At 34.7% G+C, this 20,341-nt stretch overlaps 1 protein-coding gene across 1 annotated transcript in view; it reads right to left on the reverse strand.

Annotated features, from left to right (window-relative positions):
* LOC144963381 (dystonin-like) overlaps positions 1-20,341 on the reverse strand; it is a 281,117-nt gene that overhangs the window by 32,013 nt on the left and 228,763 nt on the right. The window contains exons 56-81 of the mRNA XM_078897353.1: positions 20,004-20,165; positions 19,020-19,190; positions 18,246-18,379; positions 17,032-17,224; positions 16,238-16,322; positions 15,509-15,726; positions 14,626-14,832; positions 14,067-14,186; positions 12,990-13,316; positions 12,477-12,683; positions 11,647-11,766; positions 11,315-11,423; positions 10,666-10,892; positions 9,803-9,958; positions 9,131-9,301; positions 8,002-8,172; positions 6,404-6,559; positions 5,517-5,714; positions 4,973-5,101; positions 4,511-4,681; positions 3,776-3,931; positions 2,448-2,654; positions 2,054-2,173; positions 1,602-1,768; positions 1,056-1,215; positions 144-338 (exon numbers count right to left, since the gene is read on the reverse strand). Of these exons, the coding sequence (XP_078753479.1) occupies positions 144-338; positions 1,056-1,215; positions 1,602-1,768; positions 2,054-2,173; positions 2,448-2,654; positions 3,776-3,931; positions 4,511-4,681; positions 4,973-5,101; positions 5,517-5,714; positions 6,404-6,559; positions 8,002-8,172; positions 9,131-9,301; positions 9,803-9,958; positions 10,666-10,892; positions 11,315-11,423; positions 11,647-11,766; positions 12,477-12,683; positions 12,990-13,316; positions 14,067-14,186; positions 14,626-14,832; positions 15,509-15,726; positions 16,238-16,322; positions 17,032-17,224; positions 18,246-18,379; positions 19,020-19,190; positions 20,004-20,165 (4,437 nt within the window). The remainder of the gene's footprint in view (positions 1-143; positions 339-1,055; positions 1,216-1,601; positions 1,769-2,053; positions 2,174-2,447; positions 2,655-3,775; positions 3,932-4,510; positions 4,682-4,972; positions 5,102-5,516; positions 5,715-6,403; positions 6,560-8,001; positions 8,173-9,130; positions 9,302-9,802; positions 9,959-10,665; positions 10,893-11,314; positions 11,424-11,646; positions 11,767-12,476; positions 12,684-12,989; positions 13,317-14,066; positions 14,187-14,625; positions 14,833-15,508; positions 15,727-16,237; positions 16,323-17,031; positions 17,225-18,245; positions 18,380-19,019; positions 19,191-20,003; positions 20,166-20,341) is intronic.

Below are 20,341 nucleotides of genomic sequence, written 5' to 3' on the forward strand. Positions count from 1 at the left end.
TTGTATTATTATTTTGTTAAATACTTATACCATCTTTCATTATATTAATCAATCTCTTTTTGAAATCTATTCTATTTGAAGCCTTTTTCATAAATGTGTGAGTTCAGTATGTTATCAGAATAAACGTGTTAGTAAGATCTTACCAATTTCTGTGCCTGTGTCAGCCTGTCTTGCATGTTGACGCTGAGTTTACACACTCTGTCCCACAAGGCAGACAACTCTATCAGCTGAGACTGGACATGGGACGTATCCTCTGTGGATTTCTCTATCAACTCCTTGGCTGATTTCTTTACAAATTGCACTGTTGCCGCCCTAGCACCGAGTTCTTGTTGGAATGCCTGAAAATTTTTTTGAAAGGCATTCAAAATCAAATAACAGGTAAATTTTTTTCTGCATATATTAACACAATATAAAAAGAAGATACTAAAATATCAGTATCAAAACGTTCTTCAATCGATAGTCTCAGTCAAGGACAGCAGGTTTTTAACGACACATTTTTTCTTTATATTTTCTATTTGCTTTTGTCTGGCACTGTATCCTAGACAACTTTCCAGAATATTGTCTTGAAACTTTACAATTAAATCTTTAAAGATGCATTAGAGAGTATCAAAATTTTCCTTTTCCTTTTCGGATATATCCACTTTAGACAGTAATTAAAAAAACAAAAAAATTTGATTTTATATAGCGCAATATCCACTAAATGTGCTCAAAGCGCTTTACAAGGGGTCCCTGGTCAACAACAACATTTAACATGTAGGTCGGGACATGCTGCCTGTTAGGCGATATTTCAATTTTTCGGACAAAGACAACGCTGTTAACGGCCAGGTAATCATTTTACACCTGAGTACGGTGAGAGAATGTGAGTAAAGAGTCTTTTCCAAGGACTCAACTATGTGCTGAGTGAGGCTCGGACCCAGGACCTTCCGATCCGAAAGCGAGTGTCATACCACTTGACCACATATCCAATCTAACAGTCAATCGGGTTATGTGACGAAGAAAAAGAAGACTCAGAGTCTGCACCCTAATATTTTACCATACAACTGTTATCAACTCACCTTGTGTTTGTCTATAAAGCCATTGACTGTGTCCAAGTCCCCGTGAACAGGTGTGTCCTCTGCCAGAGATGGCTCCATTTTGGCCAGCCAATCCAACAAGGCTTGTAAGGCATCGTTGAATTGTCCAGTCAACAACAGGCCTTCTTCCAATTTGCGTTGCCTGTAGGATGAAGATGACGTAGAAATGTATTAAAACTTGTAAAAACATCTAAGTCATATCAATGACAGAGAATAATATGGTCAACTATGTGAAAGAATGGAAACTTTAGAGATCCATAGATGCAATACCATTAGGTCACAACAGCTATTAAAATAGTAATTAGTTCTCAAACGTGAATGTGTGCAGCAATCTATGAAACCACTCAAAGTCTTATAGAAAAGCTGGCATAGGAATCAGATATTATATAAACACACTTAATCATAGAGATGATGATTGACTGTGAATAAAAGAAAGAAAAAAAAACCCATAAATTTTTTACAAAAAGGAATATATAACTAAATCAATTTAAAAAAGACACCAAACATGTGTGAGACGTGTCTATTTACCTCAGCACAGACTTTCCACATACTGCATTCCATTTGTTCTTGAGCTCAGACAACAGTTCCTGGATAGCTGGTTTGTCGTCGTCAAGACAACGATTATGGAGGGCATTTCCTGTACGGTTGATGCCATCGTAGACTGGCTGCTTGGCTCCAAGACGCCTTTGGAATTCCTGGATATTGGATGTAGCAAAACGTATTTGAAAATAAATTGTATGATTTGATTTAGTTTTAAAAGTTTACTGCTGCACAATTAATAGGTTTGTTTAAATTATAATACACTACTTCCATATATCTCGATTAAAAACAATTTTCTTATATATTGACATTATTCTTATAACATTTTTTAAATCGGTCCACTATACAGTTCTCTCAGCAGATATTCCTGCTTAGCCAGTTCAGTAAAAACATAATGTGCATCATCAAAATGAGTCCATGTGGCTGATATATCAACATACCTTATGTCTGGCAATCTGTGCCTTAATTTTGTCAGGCTCGTTCCCGACACTGGTCTCAGAGTCCAAGGCCTTTTCAGCATCTGTCAGCCATTGCAACAAATCTTTCCAGGAGTCGTAGAACTGTAAAGGTTAAAGGTGAAATAAAACAAAAAAACAATGAACATCTAAGCCATGATACGATCATAACGCTGGAACTTATTTATAATTGTTAAAATGTCTTTGATAAAATATTGCTATTACAAAATTATTACACTGTAAACCAGTACCAACAGAAAACATCTGAACTAAACAAATTTCAAAATGTTGTCACTTTTCTTTTAAAATTTTTAACAAACTCTGATACCAAAATACAACCAACAGTAGTTCTCTACATATCATTGTTGCCATATCTTACTTGTTTAGCCTCCTTGTATCCTCTCTCTAGGTGACGAGTCCTTTCGGCACTTCGAGAGACGACTTTCTCCCATCGGTGCTGGACACTGGATAGCAGGTTCTTGATGAGGATGACATCTTGTTTCTGGCTGAAGTACTTGAGGTGGGTGCCCATCTTGTCCAAAGCAAACATGGCATCTCTGTGACTGCTGATGTCCTTTTGTAGCACCTAGGTAATAAATATGGCAATAGATAGATTGATTATCATCAGTGCGGCTATGTGGTCTTGTGGTATGACACTCGCTTTCGGATCGGAAGATCCTGGGTTTGAACCTTGCTCAGCGCATAGTTGAGTCCTTGGAAAAGGCTCTTTACTCACATTCTCTCACCGTACTCAAGTGTGAAATGAATACCTGGCCGTTAACAGCATTGTCTCTGTCTGAAAAAAATTGTAATATCACCTAACAGGCGTCATGTCACGTCCTTCATGTTAAGTGTTGCTGTTGGCCAGGGACCCCTTGTAAAACGCTTTAAGTACGTTTAGTGGATATTGCGCTATATAAAAGCTCAATTTATTTGATAAAGTAAATGAAATGCCGAGTAATACCTTATTCCTCCTAATTACTAATATGACACTAGGCATATCGATTTTTTCTTCCCATTTATTTTCAATGTTTCAATGGGTTTGTAGTGCAAAAGTGTCCCGTTTCCTTGCAGGTAGTCAATCAATCATTCACTTGTATATCAGAATGTAACCTTCTACATAAATCTAGGATCGGCCATCTTAATATAGTGCATTTTCAATGTTCTACCATGTTCTTGGTGATTACATTAGGATTTGTAGTTATAACCAGATAAATAAAGGATAAATTATTCAGTATAATATCTTTTTCAGATAATGATTTGCCCAGAAGGATAAGAGGAGTGAATTCTATTGCTAGTTTTAAATCATTGTTAAAGCACTACCTTTTTACTGTTACATTTTCATGATATTGATACGACATTACATACAGTGATGCTATTGATAACATTGTGGTATACCATTTATATATGTAACTTTTATATATTTATTTGCAACGTGCATTGAGCATCACACAGTGATGACAATGCTCGATAAAAATGCCATGTATTAATATTATAATTATTTTATTATTATTATTATTATTATCATTATTATTATTATTATTATTATTATTATTATTATTATTATTAATATATTATTTTTATATTATTATTATTATTATTATTATTATTATTATTATTATTATTATTATTATTATTATTATTATTATTATTATTATTATTATTATTATTATTATTGTTATTTATAAGTTGAAATCAAGTCCTTACCCTGTGGTCCTCTATCTGAGCTGTGACTCTATCAACCAATCGACTGACAGGTTTCAGGTTGTTCAATGTCTTCTCAGTGTCTGTCAACCACGCCATGAATTTGTTCAGGTCATCATTGAAATTATCAGCCATCCCAACAGCATCTTCCAATTTTTTCTAAAAAAAAAAAACAAACCCAAAACAAATCAAATATTTTTGTTTATTGAGAGTTACACAAAATGAGAATGAAAAGAGGCAGTAATTAATCAATCATCAAATACTCTGATCAAAATTTCAGTGACTGCACAGATCAGTGACATCTGATTAGGACAAATAGAATAAGTTGTTACCATCATTATTGTCTCCAAACAAGTCAGTGTTTAACTTACGTATTACTATCAATGCCTATAAAAAAAAGTAGAAAAAAAAAACGCGAACAAAACAAACAAAACCCCCCAAAAAATTTTGAAAATCAAACAAATTTTATAAAATAATAACTTAAAACGCAGTCTATTTAGAGACTGAAAGTCATTTTTTAAAAAGATCTGTACAATCAATTTATACCTGAGAGCTTGCCCACTAGCATATTTTATTGAGCGACTTAGACTAGTCACATTGGATGGTGAAAAAAAATCATTTATTTCTTTGAGTACAAAATTCCACTCCAGATTGTTTTAGAATTTTTTTTGTTTTTTTTTTTTTTAAAATCAAGATTATTGCATAACTGTAATTTACAAATAATGATCTGTGACCCACCTTTCGTTCCAAGGCTCGGCTGTTAAGCTGGTCACATTTCTGTTGAAGATTGGCTGTGTTCAGACGGATGGTGGATGCTGGACCTCCGTGACTCTTGTTAGCCAAATCATCAGCATTCTGCTTGAGGTTCTTGAATGCTGGCTCCAGATTCTCCATATCAGCATACATTTCCTAGAAAAAGTAAAATGTCAAACAAATTATCTTACTGACATTGATTAAAGATAAATATACAATCATACCTAAATGATAATAATAACATACTAATTATTCTCACAGTTTAAGAAGACAATTTTTACATTTGAATGAGAAATGAAGCAATTAAAATTCTATAGTCATAGCAAATGTCTGTCATTATAAAAATTTTACAATAAATTTGTCCAGACAATTTTTACATTTGGATGAGAAATGAAGCAATTAGCCATAGCAAATCAAAGCAAATGTCTATCGTTATAAATATTTTACCATAAACTTGTCCAGCTGTTCCTTGGCTGTCTCAGGCAAACCTCCAACGGGATGAGATGAGATCATCAAATTGTCCAGGTCAGCCACCTTGACTGTCAAGTCTTGAAGCTCCTCAGTAAAGTCACGAGCCTGAAGTAAACACACATGGAAGGTGATGATGATGAAATATTGTCCTAGACATATGTTTCATGATGAAGAAGACGATGATGATGATCATGATGATGATGATACTAGATAGATAAATAGTCAGACACGAGCTTGAAGTAAATACACATGAAAAGTGATAATGATGAAATATTGTCCAGGAAATATGTTTCATGATGAAGAAGACAACGATGATGATGATGATACTAGATAGATAAATAGTCAGACACGAGCTTGAAGTAAATACACATGGACGGTGATGATGATTGTCCTGGAAATATGTTTCATGATGAAGAAGATGATAATGATGACACTAGATAGATAAATAGATAAATAGACATAGATGGATATTTATAAGGGGCTTTTACTGTCAGCCAATTTCCATCACATAACCACTTACCTCCTGGAGGGCCTCCTCCAGCTCCTTCTGTCTCTTCAAGGCCTTTTCTTTGATGGCATCCCAGTCCTTGTTCAGGTCGTCCATCTTCTTCTTCAGCTTGTGGGCCTCTGGGGCATTTTCCTTGGCAATTAGGCGGTGGGCCTCTTCACCGAGGGAATCAAGATTTTCCTGGTGGGCACTGATGTCGTTGTTGAGGATCTGCACAAACAGAATGGTTAGGATTAGAGATGGAACTAAACTTTCAGAACCTTTGACCCCCATCTTTATGTTACCCACTGTTAAGATCTAGTATTATTTCAGGATAAAAGTAATGTGTTATCAAGTTACAAAATTTTAAGTATTCTAACATTAAGGATACTATATATTAATTTCCTGAATAAAGCAAACAAGCTTATTGTGATATCATTTATAATTTTAATTGAAGATTTAATTTTAAGTTTCTAGTTCGTCAGACAAAATAGCATTTGAAGCATGGGTCACATATATTCTAACCTCCCCTTTTCTTTCCATTTACTCACAATCTCATGAAATTTTACAATTCTTACATTTCTTTATTTGTTAATAATAATAATAATATATAGGCATAATATTGAAAGACTGATTTATATAAAGGCATCAACAGCGAAAAATGATGTAATAAACAAATAAATAAATTGAAACACTTATTTGACATATTTCTACGGTATCATCACTCTTGATTTTCTTTACAATGCTTCATTAATTCACCAAGGAGGTCATATGAAATCAAATTTCCATTTTATACAGAATTAATTGCTTGATAGTCATCTTTTACAATTACGGATGATTATGCTTTGTTTTCGCTCCCTGTCCAGTCAAAGAATACTGACTTCTCAATATAAACCTGTATAAAATAATGCAACTCCTACCCTGAGCTTTCCGAGTTCAATCTCCACGATCTTGGGATCTCCGAAGACTGGGTCGAGCTCATCCAAGCCTTTGTCCACTGTGTCCATCCAGTCTTTGAAGTCATTGTAAGCCTGGTCAAAGTGACCCAGACTTAGTAGAGCCAGTTGAATGTCTCTCTGTGGATTGATAAATATTCAATTTTATTTTGCACTCGTTCACCTTAACTAAAATATTAAAAAATATATAAAATGAAAAATTGGAGAGCAAGCACCAGTGCAAGAAAATTCCTGAAAATTTGGTCTCCATTTAAGAAAGCCTGATTAAAAAAATATTCTTGTAATCTTCTACGAGCTTGGTCTAGGACTGTTTCACAAACAAATATATAAATTTTAAAAGAAAAAAGAAGTAAAGAATCCTGTAATAAAGTGTTGTGAAATGTTTACTACTATTTGATTGATGTGTGTGTTGAAAAGTTAGATTTTGGAAACTGGGCAAATCCAATTCCCGTGGAAATGTTATACACTGTAATCTTATATAGCTGTTTGCTATAATAGTGCACATTTATATAACGCCAACATCTCAGGCAATATAAGTTCTAGGAGCTTTACAAAAATAGATAAAAATATAGAAATCATTATACAATTACCATAGCAATTAGATTAGACAGAATTTATTTATTTATATTTTAGATTCAAACTTTCATTTTTGGTTTTATTTTCCACTGTCGTGAACGGATTTCTCAAACTAGTTCACGATAGGTAAAATAAAGGAAAAAGTTAAGAAAAAGTCTCCACCGAAGTGGGCATTCTCCATATATATAAAGGACATGAATGGGTGGTTAAAAAATACCATGTATCAAGGCATCACGCGAATAGTCGGGGTAATAAAAACAGAGTCAACACTTGACTAATTTCAATCAACAATCCATTATCAATATAGGAGTAAGAAGAGCTTGGAAAATGAAAGCAATCCCGTTTTTATACCCATTGTGAAATCACAAACTCAGGGGAAGAAACAATTGAACTCACAGTGACACCCAACAGATTACCCAACATGAAAACAATTCACAACAGCAACTAAATAGCCAAACAACAACAAACATTGAAACAACAACAAATACATTCCTACACCACTTTCAAAATCTCTTACTTTTAATGTAAGGACAGGTCACATACACAATATAAGTGTTGGCCATTCTCTCATCTCTCACTTATCTTTATAGTTTCAGTGATCATGTTTTGTTGACAAAGAGGAAGCTCGAAACATCCACATCATCTGTCTTCTTTACTTAAATTGTAAGTTCCATTTCATTTTGACTATTGTTATTTATTTCAAGTAACATTTATGACAGAGGGTCCTGATAGCTCAGTTGGTAGATCACTCGCTTCACAATCAAAGGGAACGAGATTTATCCCGGGTGCGGTCGAGATTTTCGGACCCTCCTGTCTACCCAGCAGTGATCGGGCCTGTTAGATCTGGCAGAAAGTACTGTGCGATAGGCTAGCGTCCTATTCAAAGGGTAGCAAGCAATTACTATTGTCCGTTTCACGCTATAGAAACCGGGCACTTTAGATTACGACAAGCATCAGTGTGGTAAAGAATGTGTTCAGTCAGTTACCTGTCTGTCTCCAATGTCTGCCTGCAGACCGTCCCATCTGCCATTCATGTCAGCCACAGGTTCCCTGACGACAGCCGCCTGTTCTAGACTGGCATCCTTGGCCATCTCATTGGCTTGCTGATTCAGGTTCTCCACCTCTACATGCTTGGGGTCCACAACACCTTTGAGAACCTGGAAAATCAGGAGTCAAAAAGAGAGAATCAGAGAAACTTATTGATACATATTTGATACATTCTTTTAAAGGGAGAATGATCATTTCAAAATCACCTACCTAGTCCCCAAAAAATTCAAAGTAATAAAACTAATAAAGAAAATCAGTTTAATGGCATATTTATTGACAACAACACCTTTGAGAACCTGTAAAATCAGGAGTCAAAAAGAGAGAATCAGAGAAACTTATTGATACATATTGGATACATTCTTTTAAAGGGAGAATGATTATTTCAAAATCAGCTACCTAGTCCCCAAAAATTTAAAGTAATAACACTGATAAAGAAAATCACTTGTTTTTGTTCAAATCTCTTTAGACCTTTGATTTTAAACATACCAAGAATTTCAGTGAACACTTTTGATTAAATACAGTTATGTTAAATTGACAGTAATACTCAGTCTATCAATTGAGAGAAAAGAGAATAGTATGGTTAATATTTCATCTCTGATTGGTTTTTTTCTACTGCTGTCCATATGAACATCCTAATGTATAATTGTGTGGCTCTGAGTCTCAGCGGTAGTGCATCTCACAAGAGCAATGTTTAGCATGATCAGTGGCCGGATGGGTGTCAATGATTGTGGAAAATTCTGGTCCCTAACTGTCCTTGGGTAAGGCACTAAACGCTCATGACCCCACTTGACTCGGGTGTGAATGAGAACCTGGCTATAGGCAGTCACAGATATAGGAAGATAATGTAAGCGAGTTAGAACAAAAAGGATGCCTAACAGGCAACTGGTACTGTATGAAATGAAAATATGGTTCTATTTGGCCTTCTGGAGGAATCTGTGGAAATAAAGCTTTATAAACATTCATATTGATTTCTATAATTATGATGGATTGTTCTTGACACATCTATACTCATCCCTCGGGGTTTCTAATATTTCAAAACTGACAATTGTATGAATAATGATTACTTACAATGATTTCATCCCATTGCTTAGTGATAGCCTTGAACTCTGACCCAATAGGATCCATGTCCTTGAGAGTGTCCTCCTGGTCCTGTAGCCAGACCATCACTTGCTGGATCTCGTCCTGGAAGTTGACGGCCTTGGTCAAAGCCGTGTCCAAGTCCTTGGATCGCTTCTCCACCTGGCAGACGCAAGTGGGAGAAGACAATAAGAGATCTTATTCAATTTATTCCCCGAGAAACCCACTTAAGATGAAAGCAAAGTGTTTGAATATAAGACAGCTACATTCATTTATATATATATATATTTTTTTTTTGTTGTTGTTGAGAGAGCCAGGTTTAGCTATTATTTTACAAACATGAGAAAAATTCAGAGTACTTTGGGAAATGGGATTTTCTTTTGACTTTTATCAATATTGTTGAGAACATTTAAAGAAATAAACTAAGCCTTATAAAGCTTTTTTTCTTCTTGATTTCAATATGAAACTACAAATTTGCAAAAAAAAAAAAGAGCCACCCCCCCCCCCCAAAAAAAAAACAACCAAAAAAACAAAAAACAAAAACAAAAACCCAACAATTTCCAAAGGAGGTTTATTTAAAACAAGCAAAAAAGAGCCTTCTCCATGGCCTTCTGCTACCCAATATTAATCAAGGAACATCATCAATATTGTAGGACATTTTACCTGGTCGTTGAGTGCACTGAGAGTCATCTCGGTGTCGTCTATGTTCTTCTTGACCTCTGGCCTTTCAGGGTCACCCACCAAAGACATGAGCTGGTCTCCAGTCTGCTGCAATTCTTCCAGCTCCACCTGGGATGCCACCAAGTCTTCCTTGATGGCCTGGTCACACGAGGATTGAAAAGATGGAGTAACATTTACAAGCCATTGCATAGACAATATAGAAAACTCAACAATTACATTGCAGTCCACAGCAAAGGACTGTAAAATTTTGCAAAAGTAAAAAAATAAAAACAGGCTGTGCGGCTATGTGGTTTTGTGGTATGACACTCGCTTTCGGATTGGAAGGTCCTGGGTTCGAGCCTCGCTCGGTGAATAGTTCAGTTCTTGGAGAAGGCTCTTTACTCACATTCTCTCACCATACTCAGGTGTAAAATGAGTACCTGGCTGTTAACAGCATTGCCTCTGTTTAAAAAAATTGTAATATCGCCAACAGGCGTCATGTCTCGTCCTACATGTTATGTGTTGCTGTTGGCCAGGGACCCCTTGTAAAGCGCTTTGAGAACGTTTAGTGGATATATATCTATATAAAAGCACAATTTAAAAATAAATTGTCTACAATGATGACTGTTTTTGCCGCATCGACAATTTCTTCTGTATTATTCTCAGGGATCCGTTATAATTAGATTATCACTCATGCTTTCGACAAAATATTTCTTCAGGCAAAACAAATCTTCTCAAGATATAACAATAATGTCAACAACAATTTAACTAACAAGACATCCTTGGTAGAGTACTCAAGCATGTAGAAGAGAAAACCATAGACTATTGTAACCTGACAGAAATTTAAAGTAGTATTTTTTCCTCACCTCCAGCTCATCCTGTTGTTCTCTGATAGTATCGGGTTCCAGTGCTGGTTTGTCCTGACTGGCCAGGTTGTCTTGAATGTCCTTGATGGATCCAGCCAGGGAGTGGAGATCATCCCAGAACTTCTCAGCAACACCCAAAGTGTCCTCAAGGGTTCTGCTCCTGTCTTTACAGTTGCTTTGGATATCGTTGTACAGACGAGTCAGCTCTTCCAATTTCTGGCGCACATCTGAAAGAAAAAAAAATAATTATAACATATTGAAATGACATTTCTCAATCCTAAGTCAGTTCATGCTTCTAGATAAGACATTGCTTCTTTAAGTTTGTTCTAGATAAGGTCAAGACATTGCTTCCTTAAGTTTGTATGGTTAAAAATATAGAAATTTGTCTTTTAAGTAAATTACTAACAAACAACCACATGACAGCAATACTCTAACTCAGTGGGTTTTGAAGACGAAGATAATGAAGAAGAAGAAGAAGAAGAAGAAGAAGAAGAAGAAGAAGAAGAAGAAGAAGAAGAAGAAGAAGAAGAAGAAGAAGAAGAAGAAGAAGAAGAAGAAGAAAAAGAAGAAGAAAATTGTGATACTCTCCAATTTAATTAATCAACTAATTTATTTATTTATTTTAAAAGATTTCAATCCAGTAACTTACCTTGTACAGCTGGGTCAGATGCGTCTCCAGCCTGCTTCAATAATTCCTCAGCAGCTCCTCTTACAGAATCCAGGGCTGAAGACCTCATCTGCATGTCCTCATCAATTGTCTGTGAAACAGATAAAATACAGCATTGATTTAAACTCTTTAGAACTCAAGCAATGTGCTCATGATTTTTATTTTCAAACAACCGGCTTAAGGCTTAAGGTTGTAAAAACGGAATTTTAATATTGTCTCATTTAAAAAAGTCTAATTCTGATACAGCACCCATTCGCCTCTGCCTCTCTCTCTCTCTCTCTCTCTCTCTCTCTCTCTCTCTCTCTCCCTCTCACCTTTGTCTCTTCAAGTTGTTCTCTGATCTTGTCAGGATGAGCAGAAATGGGTTCTGCATTTTGGACCATTTCAGCTGTGGTGGTCAAATTCTCCAACATGTCTTCTAGTTTGTCCGTGAACTGTGAGCAAGAATGGAAATTTTAAAAATGATAGATTTAAACCAAAATACAGTTAACGAGGTGAGTAAAAATAAACATCATGCAAATCAAGACCAAACAAACAAACAAAACAAAAATGGAAAAACTCACTTTAAAGCTATTGAGTGCTTTAAGTATAAACTGAACACAGAATATTTTAAATCAACGTTTCCTTATTATTTCAAACCATGCAACTCAAATTCCACTGGTATCAGCAGTAGTCAATAGATCTACAATTGAAGAAAAAAACAACTCCCTAACTCCGTTTTTCCCATTTTAAGATATTGAGGATTATGTCCCCTAAAATTTCTCATTCGTTTTTTTTATTTTATAACAATTTAAACTTCAAATTCACACAAATCTAGGGAAATTCTTGTGCCAATTGATGATTAAAATAAAATTTACATTTCAATTAATCTCATGGACGGAAAATCTCAAAAAGTAGACAAATCGACTTAACGAGTTTTGGAAAATCAGCCTTCAATTGTAACATTCAGTTTTCTCAAAACTGATATCTTATGCCAATTATTTAGGTGGAGATTGGGGCTCTATCCATTTTATTTATCTATTTATTATTGTCGTTAAAACCAAAACCTTAAATCGTTTTGCAATTTTAGGTATGAGAATCTTCATTTATTAATTCAATTCAATGGTTAATTTTAGACAATTGCCAACATGGTTAGTTTTCTCACCTCAGCAGACTGTTGCATGGCGATATCAATGGAGTTGGATCTCTCCCTGACAGTGTTGCGCACATCCTCCAGTCTACGGTTGTCATCGGTCAATTTGTCATTGACTGAGTCAGACGCTTCAGGACCCACCAGCATGGATAAAGCTGTGCATGTTTTGTTCAGTCTGTCAATGGTAGGCTTATGGTCTGCAACATCTTGTTTCAAAGCCTGTTTTTGTAGACAAGGGATGTAACATTAAAATTTGAAGTATGATTTATATTGAATAATAAAACAGAAAATATGAGAATTTGAAATGAAGTCTATATATAAACATGCTCTTGATCTGTGTACCAATGAGCCAATGTGTCATTTCCTGAGGCTGCTCAAATATGTAATCATTTATACCGCACCTATATATACAAACAGTTCTAGCTGCCTTTTGTAAAAACTATTTTTACTTTTTAAGATTGATTGATGTAAGATGTAAATAACTAAAAACGAGTCAATAACTCCATGTATTAAGTCCAATCTTACCTTGATAGACTCCTGTTGCTTCTTCACCTGGTTGGCGTCCACAGACATGACTTCCAAGTCTGCCAAAGCTGGTTCAATCTCCGCCAACCAATCAACAATCTCCGTGTGAGTCTCCTGGAACGACTTGGCTAAAGGCAGGGACTGCTCCAATTGGCTTAGGCGTTCTGCGGTGGCAGCTGCCAGATTGTCAGACTGGTTCTTAAGCTGATCCATCTTCTCTCTGACAGCACCTTCCTCCTCAACGCCTGAGTCACGCAGCAGTTTCTTGCCAGCATTGATGGCATCTCTTGCTTCCACTTTATGGACGCCTATATCATCATTCAGCGTCTGTTGGAGAAGGCAAGAAAATAACATTATAGTGATTTTGTTCACAGTATTAGATTTTCTTTTTCTTTTTAATATCTCAGCATAGAAATAGAGCTACACAACCAAAGCTGCTATTGAGTGTATTAATCACATAGGTAATTGTGAGATTTCATGTTCAAAATATAAACAAATGGGATTTAACATAATACAGTGTTGGTAGCATGAATGGCGATTTTCTATGTCAATATCATTTTCATATCATTTACAACGGGTCCAAAGTTTAGGTAATGTGAGGAGCTGCAAAATAGTCACCAGAACCAGTACTCAAAATACTGTATCCGGGCAAGTGTGCTATAGCTATAACTACGATCACAGGCGGACATTCCTACAAAAAACTTTTTACCCACAATGACAACGAACAAATAATAAATCAAAATATTCAGCACAATGCTTAAAAGATGCCCAAATAATGTAAATCGCACAAGCTGTCACATATTTCCTCTTCACAAAAGATAAATGAATATGTGTGACCCACCACCTCAAAAATGTATTATTTAGGGATGATTTGGTTGCTCAAAATTGAATTTAGTCAAAATTATGGGTCTTGGGTTATGTTTATATGATTTATTGAGAAAAAAGGAATATAGTTTCATAAAATGCAAACAACCAAAATTTCAAATTTTTAATCACTTTCACTTTAAATCCAATTTTTTGAATTAGCTTCGCTACGACATAATGCCAATTAAGGACTATAGTTATATTATTCCTTACCTTGGTTTCCTTCAGTTGTTCTTGTATCTCCTTCGGCTTGTCACTGATTGGTGACATATTCCTCAGTTGTTCTTCACCACCATCAAACCATTCAATGAGATCATCAAGCTTGTTGATGCACTGAGGAAAGACATTGATAAAACATTATTGAAACATATGACAAATTGAAGTGCTATTTCTTTTTTTTAAAATTTAGTTCTTTCTGATTTTATTTGATACTGTCCCATTTAAGTCTTGATTATTGTCACATGCGTCTTTCCACCTTGTTATTTAAAAAAACAAAAGACATAAACAAAAATCAAATAAATAAATATAAATAAATAAGAAAATAAATAAGCAAATAAATCAATAAATGAATATATTAGTGAATGTATAAACATAAGAGCTCATTTTCACAGTTTTCGTACACCTTAAAGCCATTTCATGTTACAGCCGGAAAGTAAAATTGTGATTAAATAGTTTGATAAGCTAACACAATATTTTATAAAGCAGAAATTGGCACCTCATCTATATTTCTAGAATAAATTTCAAACCTTCACAAGATTATAACTTCTCTCACCTCCATAGATTTCTGTTTGGACAACTTCAATTTCTCTGCTTTCTTGTCAATCTGTTCTTTGATGGCTTCGTAACGTTTGTTGTCTTTACCGATGATTTCCTCCACATGAAGGCCGGCATCACCGGGTGCCACTTCAGCCAGTTCAGCTCCTTCGTTGTTCAGTGCCTCTAAGTATGGCTGGATGCTCTCCAGTTGCTCCATCAAAGCCTAAAGGATCACAGACAATACAGATAAAGTTCCAGCCTTTACACATACAGTATTAATTTTACTCGACCTCGTGTCATAAGAAAATAAACGATTAATTTTTTTTCAAATTTTCTATATTTCATTTTAAAACAAATATTTTTTTTGCCATCATTTTAAATAGATTTATTTATCATTTTAAAAATTGTATTTTGCTAAAGGCAATACCTGATACATTCACTGTCATATGTGGTCAGTCCTACTGAATATTAATATATTCTTTGTTTTTTCATTTTAAAAAAGATTCATAGCTTCAAGTAGCACACGTGTCAATCTTCCTAAATATGTGATGGTCTCATAAAAGGCATTGGATGTTGCCCTGACTGTTTTGGAGATTTCAGAAAAGTGTAAAAACAAAACCTGTAGATAATGACGTTTTGGGGTAAAAAAAAAAGAGCTTTTATATAGCGCAATATCCACTAAATGTGCTCAAAGCGCTTTACAAAGGGTCCCTGACCAACAGCAAACTGTCCTTTACTCAGAAAGGATTCTCTGCACGTTTGCACTAACTTTAGGATTCAATTTCTTTTTCACCATGTTGCACCTTTTGTAAGGTCACCAGGCATATAAATAATTGACCCAAAACCAATGGTTTGCCTCCCTATGGATAAGATCCTCATCAATCATCTGACATACACACCTCTATTTCTTCTTCTCCATCAGCAGATTCTTTGGCACGGAGTTCCGGCTCCACTTTGGCCACCCATTCCACAAAGTTATCATGGGCTTCTTGGAAGTGTTTGGCAAGAGGCAATGCCTCCTCCATTTGTTCTAGGGAATCGTCCACTCTGTTCTTCAAATCGTTGAATTGTTTCTGGATCTCATCCACTTTCATCTGGACTAAGCCTCCATCATCATCTGTTTGAAATTTTAAAACAAGCTTATTTGAAAGTGTACTTAAACGTCCTATCCTTTCAAAGATGACTTTTGATTATACAAAATATGAGTTTCGACATTAAAGGGCAAAGGAAGTGATAATTACAAAGTATAAAGTTATTAATGGTTCGTGCCATCATGGACAAAAATAAAATTGGATTGAGACATGAACATTAGGAGAAATAAATAAAAAGACCAACCTTTATAATTCTTTAGCACAGCTCTTTCTCTCCCCCCCCCCCATTCCCCCCTCTGATAGAAAAAATATAGATGAAGAGAAGGAGGAGGAGGACAGAAGAAGAAGAAGAAGAAGAAGAAGAAGAAGAAGAAGAAGAAGAAGAAGAAGAAGAAGAAGAAGAAGAAGAAGAAGAAGAAGAAGAAGAAGAAGAAGAAGAAGAAGAAGAAAGAGAGAAAAAAAAAGAAAAAAGAAAACAGGAAGAGAGTTTCAAGTTTGTTTCATTATGTACTTATTGGTTGAATTTGAAAAATTTACCTATACAGATTTCCCGCAGTTGAAGTCCAAGGCCAGAGAGATCATTGACAGGTGCCTCTCGCTTGGCTATTTCGTCTTGCATTTGCTGAAATCACAAGTATGGTTGGGAGGTAATTAATCAAGGGGTAACAAAAAAAGCCAAAGTCGTAAAATTTCCCGATGAAATTATTGAAATAGCTAAAACTGTTTCATTACAAAAAGATCTTAAGCACTTTTACAGTTTTACAGAATGTTAAGACTTCTTTATTCCAATAAAAGTGGCATATTTTAGAAATAAATAGATTTACCCATCAAATGTTTAAGAATTAAAAAGATAAAAATGTATTGAAACATAATACAACTGAAGAGATAAAATATGAAAAAAAAAATAAAAACATTAGCTTCAAGTTCAAGTTCATTGTCTTTATCTGAAAAAGGCGGATTGCCCATCACTGCAGATTTTACACATTTATGTGGTGACTTTCTCCATTATTGTGTTATTTAGTTGAAAGATAAATGTTTAATAGATGACGAATTTTGTTGTTGTTGTTGGTAATATCTAGGATTTCTAGTGGGAGAGTGTTCCATTCCTTGATGGTTCTTGGAAAGAAACTGTTTTTATATGTGTTGGTTCTGTGTGTTGGGGTTGTGAACTTACTGCTGTGATAATTTCTTGTGGATGTACAGTGTTGTTTTGTGAAATACTGTGGTAGAGTTACTGCTGTTGTGTTGGAACGTACTGTTCTGTGTAGAAGTTGGGAGGCGTTTTTCTTTCCGCTTAATTTAGATTAAAAAATATTTCTTTCCCACATTACCTTCAATTCATCAATCAACTTCTCAATGCCACCAGCATCGGGAGACTTTGGCTCAAGAGAGGCAAATTTCCTCTCATTGGCATCCAGCCAGACGGTCAGAGGTTCATGGGTGTCCTGGAATTGCTTGGACAAGTCGGCCATCTTTTCCAAAGTCTTCATTCTCTCCGCAGCATTTCCTGTCACGGATGCCCATCTTTATTGAATGGAAAAAAAAATGGTGTGACCACCAAAATGAAATCAAGATAAGAGTCTTACAAATTCATTTTCAAACATAAATATGAAAAAAACAAAAAACAAAAAAAAAACCTGTAAACAATCGCATTCAAAATCTGAAAATGGATATAAATAATCTTGATAATCTCCCTTTGTCTCATGCTGTTATTATTTAATTTTAAGCATCTTGATCAAACTGATAACAGACTAATTCTTCTTCTTCTTCTAGGTTCCATGCCTGGTCCAGGCTTCGGATACTGCATGAATTATCTCTCTCCATTCCTCCCTGTCTCTTGCTTTTTCAAACAGCTCTTGGATTGTTAGGTTGGTGAAGCCCTTCAGTTGGTCTATGAGTGTTTTTCTTTGTCTCCCCGGGCGCGTTTACCAGGTATTTTTCCACAACTTGCCAGGTATTCATTCTTATCTTTCCTTACTATGTGTCCGAAAAAGGATAGTTGTCGATCCACTATTAAGGGCATTAGTTTCCTTTGTTGGTATGTTTGTTTTAGCACTTCTTCGTTCGTTTTGTGTGCGGTATACGATATTCTCTGCATCCTTCTCAAGCACCACATTTCAAAAGCTTCAATGTTCTTTTGTGTTTCTGCATTTGTAGTCCAGCTTTCGCATCCGTAGAACAAGATTGGCCACACGTAGCACTTCAAGACTCGGAATCTAATCCCGAACGACATCTGTTTGTTTTTCAAAATGTTTCCCAGGTCCATGAAGGCCTGTTTGGCTTGAGTTATTCTTGCTCGTATGTCTCGGTTACATCTTCCATCTGTTGTCACTATTGAACCTAGGTATTTAAAACTTTCTACGTTGGTAAGCTGCTCGTTGGTAAGACTAATAAAGGCACATAAATAATAGTGAATAATAAGCTCCAAGAAGCTGTGGACTGTTCTTACTTTTCACATTAACAATAGTAACATTTATAAATTCAGTCTTAAAATTCCTTTATCAACACCAGGTTCACACTGACACTTCATCCTATGACTACGTACCGTTTTTCCAAAGATTTCATTTCACCAGAGACATTCTTCTTCTCCTCTGCATCCAGACTGGACATCAGCCCTGAGGCTGCTTCCTTGACAGAGGCTACACTAGGAGCCCTGTCATCAATCATCTTTTGCAGCAGCTGGGGACAAAACAATAACATTATTTTTTCTTTCAAATTTTAAGAAGTAAAGAAAAATTTAAAAAAAAAAAACCTTTCGTTTTTTGACAATTTATCACAGTTCAAGAATGTCAAAATATTTTATCTCTGACATCAACTGTCTGAAAGATTTTTAGAATTAATAACAGTATTTTTTAAATGACTGTAATCTAGGGTATAACTCTTATTCGAGTAATGAATTTTACTTAACCATTTCCCTTTTAAGGAAGACTCAATTAATATAAATAAAGTTCTTATTGGAGACCAGGACAACAACATAAATAAAAATGTTATTGGACAGTGTGGGACAGCATAGCTCAGCGGTATAGTCTTTGCCTCGTGCCCAAAAGGTAATGAGTTCGATCACCAGCCACGCTATGTGGCCTTGAGCAAGTCACATCACCCTGGCTCACTTTGCGGCGCTGCACTTCGGCTGAAGCCTGGGTTATTCTTGTGTTCCCTTGGAATAGACACTACAGACAAATTTCCCCATGGGGATGAATAAAGGGAATTATATATTATATTATATGAATAAATATTGATTATTCATTACAAATTTAAACAAAAAATCAAAAGTAACTCGAAACTTAAAAGGAATCAAATTTCACCAGATTCTGTGTACCTTTTGTTCTTGCAGCTGTGCCTTGACAACCCTGTATTCAGGAGATGGTGGTTTTTGGCAGGCTATCGTGTCCTCTGTCTCGGCCAACCAAGCCAACAACGACTTCAGGGCTTCTTGGAGTTTACCGGATTGGAGCAGAGCACTGTCAAGGTGTCTTTCCCTCTCAGACACCTGAATGAAACAATTATTATTATTATTATTATTATTATTATTATTATTATCATCATCATCATTATTATTATCAATATTATTACTTATTATTATTATTATCTTTATTATTATTATTATTATTATTATTATTATTATTATTATTTATTATTATATTATTATTATTATTATTATTATTATTATTATTATTATTATTATTATTATTATTATTATTATTATTTTTATTATTATATTATTTTTATTATTATTATTATTATTATTATTATTATTATTATTATTATTATTATTATTTATTATTATTATTATTATTATTATATTATTATTATTATTATTATTATTATTATTATTATTATTATTATTATTATTATTATTATTATTATTATTATAAGATTAAAAGTTTTAATATCATTCATATCTCATAAAACTAGCATCTTTCATTTTATTTTAAAACTTATCCATAACATCTTCACATGAAGTGAAGGACAATAAAGTACACCTATAGAAAGAATGAAATTGACGCCACTCAGCTCTTTGTTATTGTTTTTTGCCAGCCATTTTTATGAGTAGTTCTCACTAAATTCTATCAATCCGACTATAACATTCAAGGTTACACATAGCTTTGTGTATTGGTATGTATCATCCGGTTGTCAGATGTTATGAATTTTTGGGCTAAACGCATAGCATCAATAACTGTTGTCTTAATTAAATTATTTGTATTTTCTTTGAAATCTGATTGCAAAATTTGGAAAGATAATCTCAGTACAAGACCTGTGAGAAGCTTATGTAACAAGAAGCTTATGTAACAAATGTACAAACCTTTTCACTGAGTTCCTGCCATCTCTCCTGTAGGGAATCAGCATCACTGTCGATGACACCATCACTGACATTAGATGGCGATGACTGGATCAGGCCTTGCAGATCTTCATTGACAGCGTCTATCTGCTTTTGGAGTGGGTCAATTTTCGTCTTCATCAAGTTCTGAAAATATTACAAATGTAGAATATACATATTCTAAAGAATTCTTACATTTCATAAAAAGTCAATAAATTAAAGACAACATTAATATCGAATCACTTTGAAAATAAGCTCATATTTTAAGAATTTGATTTTCAAATACTAAAATCGACTTTATTAAATATCATGAATAATTATAT

Source organism: Berghia stephanieae, chromosome 1, assembly GCF_034508935.2.
Source record: "Berghia stephanieae isolate SIO BIC M18660-M18661 chromosome 1, UCSD_Bste_1.3, whole genome shotgun sequence".
Lineage (NCBI taxonomy): Eukaryota > Metazoa > Mollusca > Gastropoda > Nudibranchia > Aeolidiidae > Berghia > Berghia stephanieae.